The sequence below is a fragment of the Apis dorsata genome, unplaced genomic scaffold (genome assembly GCF_000469605.1).
Source record: "Apis dorsata unplaced genomic scaffold, Apis dorsata 1.3 scaffold_416, whole genome shotgun sequence".
Classification (NCBI taxonomy): domain Eukaryota; kingdom Metazoa; phylum Arthropoda; class Insecta; order Hymenoptera; family Apidae; genus Apis; species Apis dorsata.
In genome coordinates this window covers 658,625-668,061 of record NW_006263671.1, presented here as the reverse complement: position 1 = coordinate 668,061, position 9,437 = coordinate 658,625, and the positions used below count along the sequence as shown (strand labels likewise).

The following is a 9,437-nucleotide window of genomic DNA, read 5'->3' as shown; positions in this document are numbered from 1 at the left end:
GAGATTGTTAAAAGATCTCACGGTTGTGTGTATATATATATATATATATATATATATATATATATAAATCAACATAAAACTCTTCGACAATATTACACGCATAATTCGAATGGGAAAAGTTCGAATTAAAAACAAGAAAAAGTAAATTTTCAGCGACAAGAAAATTAGTTTGTTACTTATGAATACGCGACCAGTCCACGAGGGAAATCAATTTTCCACTAACAAGTACACCGTTAATGGTGCAATGACATATTTTTAATGAAATTATCAAGACTGTTAATACAAATCGTACGATGGAAAAAGCGTGGACCAATATCTTCTATCCCTAAGTGAGTTAAAAAATTGTAGAATCATAAAATTTATAAAATTCATATAAAATCTTTCTTCAAGAAAACTATGAATTTTATAAATATTTTTAAATATTTAAACGTCATAATATTAAAATATATCATATTTATTAAAAAAAAAAATAAACAAAAATAAAATTAGGAAAAAGCTCTCTCTCTTTTTTTACTTCTTAAATAAATAATAAAAGACACTCTCTCTGATAAAAATTTATAAAAAAAAAAAAAACTTTTCATTCAGTTCTTTAACAATTTAAAAAAAAAAGGCAACTTTAAAGGAAAAAACCGGATGCATCTCGTAGAGGAATTGTTGGAGGAGGATTTCCAACTATTTTGCCGAGTGTTTGGAAATACGAAAAGAGAGTATTGCGTTACACAAAACGGAATCGGAATATCGAGCAAACAAGGCACACCGATCCGAATGTGATCTAAGAAGCGAGCTCAAAGTCGGCAAATCGTATTACCGGTGTTACGTGACTGGAATGTTTAGTAGTTTTTCAATCCAATTCGGACTAAATATAAAACGGACACCGCGGGAGTTGAATCGACGTCGAAGAAGACGGACAAACAAGGTGCTCCTGTACCATGGAGTTAAATCGCCGTATACACGAAGAATGTTTAAATACGTATCAACGGCTCATACCTGTTGGACGAAAAAAATAAAAAAAGAATAAGAAAAGATCGTTTGCGAAAGATTTCGAAACGTCGAGATGAAGAAAATTAATCGAGCAAACGAAAGCTTATACCCACTTGATTTTATCATCGATTTGATTAATTGCGATACTTGATGAAGCATATCCTCTTCAATGGGGATGAATCGTTGAGAGTATTAACAATGAGTCATCCGAAACATTTGACGTTTATCGTGGATAGATATCAATGATTCTTAGAATTCTGGATATAAAAAAGATTTTCGTTCGAAAATAACTTTTAATAATTTTTCTTTAAAAGCATTGTAATCAGTATCCTTACTACTAAATATTCATATTCCTTTATGTTTTTCAACTCGTGATAATTCAGTGTAGGATAAAGAAAATGCGTGACAGAAGTTTAGAAATGAGATCGTGAAATTGAATTTGAATCCTTTTACTCACTCAGTGTTCAATCAGTTTAAATATTGTATCCATCGGGAGCAATAGTTGCTACTTCAGTTTAACGGAACAATTCAAATTCATTTTTTGTATGAATAATTGTTTAAATAAAAAATCGATTATTCGAGTAATCTTGGGTTGATCTTAATTATAAATCTTCTTTCAAACTTAAACCAGGCAATTCAAATATTTTTTATATGAAAAATTGTTTTATTAGAAAGATCAATTAATCAAGCACTTGATTAAATTTAATTATAAATCTGTAGTGACAGCAATAAAAAAAAATAATAAATTATAGTGGCAATAAATGGATCAGAGGCGAAAAGAAAAATAAAATAAATTTTATTTTACCTCAAATCTTTCATTTCGTAATAACAAGATGGTAAACGGAACGCGTAAATAATTTGAACATCTACCAATAATTAATCATCGGAATGGAATTAGTTTGAATCGTTCCAGTGATCTTGTATATTTCATATGGCGAATATCAAGAAATTATATCTTTTTCTTCCATTTTTCTTCCATTACCGTTATCTAATTATATATATAACCTATATTCTAATAATTAAATTTTAATTGTAACATTCAAAAGAATAAGCACCGGTAAACTGTTTCATAAAATATGCTTAATTCCGAGACAATATTTTTTTACCACCTTTGAAAAAAAAAATATAAAAATTCAAACAGAAGGAGTTTGTTTAACAAGAAAAACGTACGTATAATTTTATGATGGAAGCCATTTTTATCGTGGCGTTTAATAAATTTTAATTTGTCCACATTCTCTTCCCAATTTCATAAAACTTTCAAAAACCTACGCTTTTAATTCGTTTCATATAAAACAGTGGACGATAATTGCGTTACAAAAGTCACGTGATATCCTTTCGGTAACCGGAATCGTTTCCTCTGTTAATTTAATAGGAAAAAGTATATACTATATATATATATATGAAAACTAATATTAGAAAATTAAGTTTTAACATTGTTTGAAACATTCACAGGATACTTTCATTATTTCTTTATAAATATTTCGAATTGCCTGTACGATACGATAAAAGTAAATGGAAAGATGTACAAATGAATGCAAGTTTTATATCTCTCTCTGTTGAAGGGAAAATGCGCGAGACTCACGGAAACGTCTGACTTAGACCGGTATTTACTACTTAACATCATGGTTCCTCTTTCAACATCGATAAAACGCGAGGAATGCATCATGCGTTTTTACGACTGCCTATTATTTTTTACTTCTGTGATAATAAAAAGAACGATGAAATAATGAAACGCGCATATACACATATATACACACGATACGATTCAGTTCTGTGTTATTTTATGCAAAAAATGAATAAATGAATTTATTAGATAAGTAATTTATGCAAAAAAAAAAAATAAACGTTGAATCATTATAAAATTATAATAATGTATTAGAAAAGAAATTTTCAATTCATTTTTTCATCGATTTAAATATCATTTTTATTCATTCTAATCAATTTTTAATTAAAATTTATTGGTGTATATATTTTCAATAATTTATCATTTTTCCACGATTTTTTTTTTCTTTTATTTTTTCTTCGATTTTTTTCTTCGATATTAAAGATGCAGTGAAAACAATGATTTGTTTCGAAACGCTTTGGAAATAAATTAAATAACCAAATAATTACGAGGAGCAAAAGCTCGTTGCGAATTAGCATGCACACGAAGTTTAAGAAAGACCTATGTAAATTTTGACAAGCACTTGATGAGAAATCGCTCTCTACTCTTGTGACTGATCGATCGAGAAATTCTAAAAGGAAATGAATGTCAGTTCTTAATTGAGTTTGTATCTGAAATATCGTCGCACGCTATTCAATTGGCTGTTCAATTGTATGCTACGAAGAGGAACAATGAGCCAACTGAAATTTTGAAATTTTTATAAGAAAAAAAAAATTCAAGAGACAAGAAATTAAAATAATGAATAATTAAAGTAATGAATAAAATATTAAATATACTTTTATATATATGAATATAGAAATAATAAGATAATTTACAATAAATATAATGTATATAAAAATAGGAAATTCTTGGTGATAAAACAAATGTAAAAAGAATTTGTGTAGAAAGGATGGTTGGAATGTAATAAAAAGAAGAATTCTGAGAGTGTTTTCGATCGAAGAAATCGAGGGGCGAGAAATATTTGATTGCACCATCTTCTTATTCATGTTACACTAAACAGCTGTCCGGAATGTCAGCGATGCACAAGAACGCCTCATGGTACCTACAATCCAATAGTTTGAATGAAAATTCTATTCGAATCGCATTTTTTTTTTCCTTAAACACTTCTCTTTTTAAATACAATCTCTTATAAAAAAAATAGATTTCTATAAAATTAATAAAACAATTTTTTTCCTATTTTAATTTCAATTATCGAATATTTATAAATTTTCATATATTTACATACATGCATTTTTTAAATATATGCTTCGCATTAATTTGATAGTTTACATATAATTGATTTAATAAATTTAAATTAAATCTTACAATTTTAAATCAATCTTTATGAATAAATTGAACATTGATAGTACAAGATTAAGAACAAGATTTAAATGAAAGATTATAATGTAATATAATGTAATTTAATAAGGAATTAAATTTAAACCGTATGAATTAGAAGTTTTAATCTGTTGTCTGAAAGTTCAATGGATGGATATGGTTCTGATGAAATTGAATTTTGAATCTCGACCATAAATTCTATGTAAAACTATGGAATTTATAAGGGAGGGAATTATAATTCATGTGCAATAAAAATGATGTGACAATCAACGTCAATGTGAACAATCATAAATAATTTTATTGCGTGTAAATATCGAATTGAAAAAACATATATAATTAAGTTATATTTCTCGTGATCCAAAATCTATTTCAAATGATGCAGATAGGATACAGTTTGAAAGATGTAGAGAGTAGGAAATTTTGTTCATCTCGCGAATATGTAAGTACTTTCTCCACTTCTTTTCTCTTTTCTTTCTCTTGAGATCCAACCAAAATTAATAGTTTGCATTTGGAATAAGCTTATTTTTGATCACATAAAAATTACGTACGAGTGCGTTTCCTTGTGCAATTTACAATTTATTCAACTATTAAAAACAGAAATTAAAGATATATAAGAATATATAATAAATATTATCAAACGATATGATACAGATTTATGTAATGTACATAAAATATGAGTGCAAAATATTTAATAAAAACTATCTCCAATTAAAAACTAGATCAAAGTCTTAAAAAGAAGATTAATAGAAAGCCGGCTTGTAACTTGATTGCACAGATTAAAGAAAAACCGATTTGTAATTCAATTTAAAAAAAAATTGATTAAAAAGCTTAATAAAAGTTGGATAGACTGACGTGACAAGTTTTCTCATGCAACAAATGACGAGATCCTCCTTGAGATCCTCCGCCCATACTTTCTGTTATTATTTATCAATAACAAAAAGTATTATCTATTAGAATCCCCCTTCTAAATTATTCAATTTTCCTAAACAATTTTCGCCATTTTGCATCGAGGACGACGATCGAATTAAACGGAAAATACAACAATACACCAGGAGTAAATACCGCTAACCTGTTGCCTGTTCACAAACGTGGGGATCCAGAGATATTGCACGAACGTTATGGAAACTGTGACGTGGGCGATCGTTCCAGATATTGGACTCACTGGATCACTTCGTGATGAGAGGTGAATACGTGAGAATAAGTGGTTGATATACGTATACCGGTGTTAAGATCCAAGGATACGATGATAGTGACGAGATTCGCGAAGGATCAGCCCTTAAATACGCGCCGTTACCACGGCCATGCGCATTTCAACATCACACCCTCTTGTCTCACTTGTTGACGTACATTTTCAATTTTCCCGTAGACACGTTGAATAAAAATTTTATGAAAATGGTTGGTGATTGCGCAACGAAAGAGAGGGTTCTTCTTAACCAACTCCACATCTTTCCTCTCCCCCCTTCTTCTTTGTTTTCACTTGTTTCTTGCTTCAGCGCACAACCTGGAAACGAGATTTTTAACGGTCAGATAGTTGCTCGAAACAGCATAACTTTGGAGACAAGAGGAATTAACTCTTGATTAATTTTACTTGTACTTTTGCTAACACTTCTCTTCTTAATACTTTTTTTAACCGTTTGTTCATTAATAATTAATTGTTTTTTTCATTTCTCTTATTTGTAAATTGTTCTTTAAAATTGTTCAAAATTCTTTATTTTATTTTAATTCTTTTTCTTTTTTAGTAGTCTTTAGTATTTTTTTTTTGTCTGATTCATGGATATTATATTACATTATTGATCAAGATGATCAAGTTATTTATTGATTAAGTAATAAATTTAACGAGATAATAAAAGTCATAATTAATTGTAGGACAATGAAACAATAGAGCGAATTAATGAAACTTTATGTCACATCATAGAATTTTAATATCCTCTTTCCTCAATTATATTTTTTAATCATTTTTAGATACCTTTCAGCAATAGTATTTTGTTGAATATGCAAGGAATGCATGAAAAGAACCTAACATAACCTAATATTATATTTATACCAATTGTTGAACACATGTATGCTTTTTATAAAACTCATTCCATAGATAATAATGTAGCATAATAATTTATACATATTTGTACATCTTTTTTATTTTCTTTGTGTCCTATAAAGAGATATTTGATTTATAAAAAAATAAGAAGTAAATTAAATTAAAAAATTGTATTTTTATGGAATTAAAAACATTTATATATATATATATATATATATATATTTTTTATGCAATGCTAAATAAAAATGACTTATTTATTGTTTATAATAAAGTAACAATGAACATTATTAGCTATTGCTATATAAACTTAAGTTTGTAATAATATAATTATTTCTTTAATATTTGAAATATTACTGATAAAATATATATAAGAAAAGAAAAACGAGAAAATATGAAATGTTTGCTACGAGTATGATTTTCATTCTTTTTTCTTTTTTTTTTTTTTAAAGAAAGAAACTGAAACATACCAAATGTCAATTTCCCCAGCAATCAGAATGTTTTCACAATTCTTTATATGCCAAAATGGATATTCTTTCACAATTTTCCGATATGTTAGAGGTGGAGTTCAAATCAAAGAACGAGGACCACTGAAGCAAAAAATACGAGATGAAGTCTGTCCAAATTCTTCAGATCAAAGTTCACAGAGGAATCCGATTTTTCGAAAGAATAATTTCGTATAGCATGATTAACGACATCAATTTTTACGACAAAATTTATAATCAATGATCCTAAATATATAACGTATTGCAATAAAAAAGAATATGCATAGATAAAAAAAAGAAAATATGTGCAAAAATTCAAATAAGAGAAAAAAATAAAATTAAAATAAAATCGCAATTTCATTTCATTATTAGATGATCTTTATCATTTAACATCATGTGTTTTTCTTAAATTTAAAATTTTAATTTTTTCTTAAATTAAATGCAATGACCCTTGGATCAAATTCATTCAAATAAACATACTACGTAACAATGTCACTTTATATTATTCGATAGGTTTGTAATGTGATTTACAGAATATTTTCAACAATCGTGACGAATTTTAAGAAAATTTATCATAAGTGGTTTTTTCATTTTCAAAGTGGATTTAAAAGTGTTATTATATTTCACCATTGTCCTATGTCTTATATCTCAAGCAAAATGAGTTTTTCACCGTTAATCGCCGTTAATTCGAAAGATCTGCAAAACAACGATGGATCAGGTAAGTATTTTTATATTTTAACATTATTTTGATTAAATAAAATCGAAATTATTTTAAAAAAGTAAAAGTAATATTTAAATTGCGAATATATATCTTAAATACATCTGTTTTTCATTTAAAGAAACGTTTTATGAAGAACGTTAATCTTTCGATGAAAAAAAGAAAAGAGGAATGAAAACAAAGAAAACCAAACCATTTTTTATTATTATAAAATTGCTAACGCGCTAGAACTAATTTTCTCCACTGAACTCAGGTGTTTTTTCTAATAACCAACAGCGTATATTTGCGACACGTTTTATAAGTAATTAGATTTCTGGATGTTGAAACGTTTTCACTCTCTAGCACGATTAATATCGACGCAATAGGTGTAAGAATTTCCGTTCCGTGAATATCGAAATTTCATTGTTAAATCCACGAATAATACTCGTTGTTTTAATGAAATTATCTAACGCAGCTGCTATTTTCTACATGCATTCGCAACTACTAAATGTTCATGTATAATCAAATGCCAGAATGAGATAGATAAATAGATAATTAGGTAACGAATTAGATAGGTAACGAAAATTAGATGAACGTATCGATTAATTTATCAATTTCGATAAATTTGAAAATGTGTTGTTAAAAATATCATTTTGAACAAATTTTTACATATAATCGTGTGTATTTTATAACAATGTATTCAAATTGTTTTCATACGATATTCGTAATCCATGATGTATACATAAACGTGAAAAGCATAAAAAATTGCTATGAACCTAAAACGACTCGTAATAAATTATTCATTAATGAAGAATATCAGTAAGAAAGCGATCCCATCATTTAAATATTCATGATATACAACCACATAACGCAGATTACCAATGTGATTAAGTTTAAGAAAGATGAGAGTTACATACCAATAGTTACAAACCAAGATTTAATTTTCTAAAATTGCAGAATTTGTAATTTTCCTATAAATAATATTCACCATAAGAAACATTTTCTAATAAATTTTAAATTTAATTTTAACGAGAAATTAAATTTTCTGTAAGTCGATAATCAGTTAATTCAAACAAGTTTAAACGATCTTCTCTCCCTCTATGATATTTACTAGTTACTTGATTACTAAATTTGACAGGAAACGACATCTTTATTTCTAAATTACTTGCAAGTAAATTTTTTATTAAAAGAAATATTTATTTATTAATCTTTTTATTATTTGAAAATAATTTTTCTAATTATTTTTATCTTAATTATTAATATTTATTTATAATATATAAAAATAAAAGTATATACGCTAGGATTATATAGGATATTAATAATTTTTTGAAATGACGATAGATGGCTCACTTTTTCTATTCTAATTATCATAGGTATAAAGATATGTATATATATATATATATATACATATTATATATTATATTATATATTCATTAATATTTTTCGAACATAATGATCTCTTTTTATAGATTATATAATCAATCGTCATCACATTTCTTGTTCGAAATATGATGAAAGTTATAAAGAATCTTTGGAGAATCCAGAAAAATTTTGGGGAAATGTTGCACAGTGCATAGATTGGAGTAAACCATGGAAAAAAGTATTGGATAACACTAAACAACCATTTACGAAATGGTAATAATTTGTTTGTAAAATAATTAAAACATTCTAATATATCGACTTTTAATTTATATTTTTTTAAATTTTTAAAAATTTTTTCTTCTATAGGTTTATTGGCGGCGAATTGAATGCTTGTTACAATGCAGTAGATCGACACATTTTAGCCGGAAATGGAAATAAAGTAGCATTAATTCATGACAGTCCTCAAACATCAACAGTTCAAAAAATAACTTATAATGAACTTTTAAAAAAGATATCTTTATTAGCTGGAGTGCTAGTTAATATGGGTGTGGGCAAAGGCGACGTGGTGATTATTTATATGCCACTAATTCCTGAAACCATAATAGCAATTTTAGCTACTACACGACTTGGCGCGGTCCATTCTGTTGTATTTGGCGGTAAAAATTCTAGATTCCTCAAATTATATATTACTTTATTTTTGAGAGAAGAATATATTAATTTATACTATTTTTGTTTTTAGAAATTATTAATGTATATTAAAAATTAAAAATAATATTTATTTAAAATTATATAGAATTGAAAAAATTTTTATATTATATTTATTTTAGGATTTGCCGCGAACGAATTGGCTATCAGAATAAATCATGCAAAACCAAAAGTAATAATTGCAGCTAGCTGTGG

General features: G+C 26.9%; 2 protein-coding genes across 2 annotated transcripts in view; one reads left to right on the top strand and one right to left on the bottom strand.

Annotated features, from left to right (window-relative positions):
• The window catches only part of LOC102674226 (myosuppressin), a 6,581-nt gene extending 1,144 nt beyond the window's left edge, over positions 1 to 5,437 (bottom strand). Inside the window, exon 1 of the mRNA XM_006619558.2 lies at positions 5,031 to 5,437. The gene's annotated coding sequence lies outside the window, so the exon portion shown is untranslated. The remainder of the gene's footprint in view (positions 1 to 5,030) is intronic.
• Positions 5,438 to 7,013: 1,576 nt separating this feature from the next.
• The window catches only part of LOC102673567 (acyl-CoA synthetase short-chain family member 3, mitochondrial), a 5,669-nt gene continuing 3,245 nt past the window's right edge, over positions 7,014 to 9,437 (top strand). The window contains exons 1-4 of the mRNA XM_031512314.1: positions 7,014 to 7,196; positions 8,645 to 8,810; positions 8,904 to 9,193; positions 9,365 to 9,437. Coding sequence (XP_031368174.1) covers positions 7,115 to 7,196; positions 8,645 to 8,810; positions 8,904 to 9,193; positions 9,365 to 9,437 — 611 coding nt within the window. The 5' untranslated portion in view covers positions 7,014 to 7,114. The remainder of the gene's footprint in view (positions 7,197 to 8,644; positions 8,811 to 8,903; positions 9,194 to 9,364) is intronic.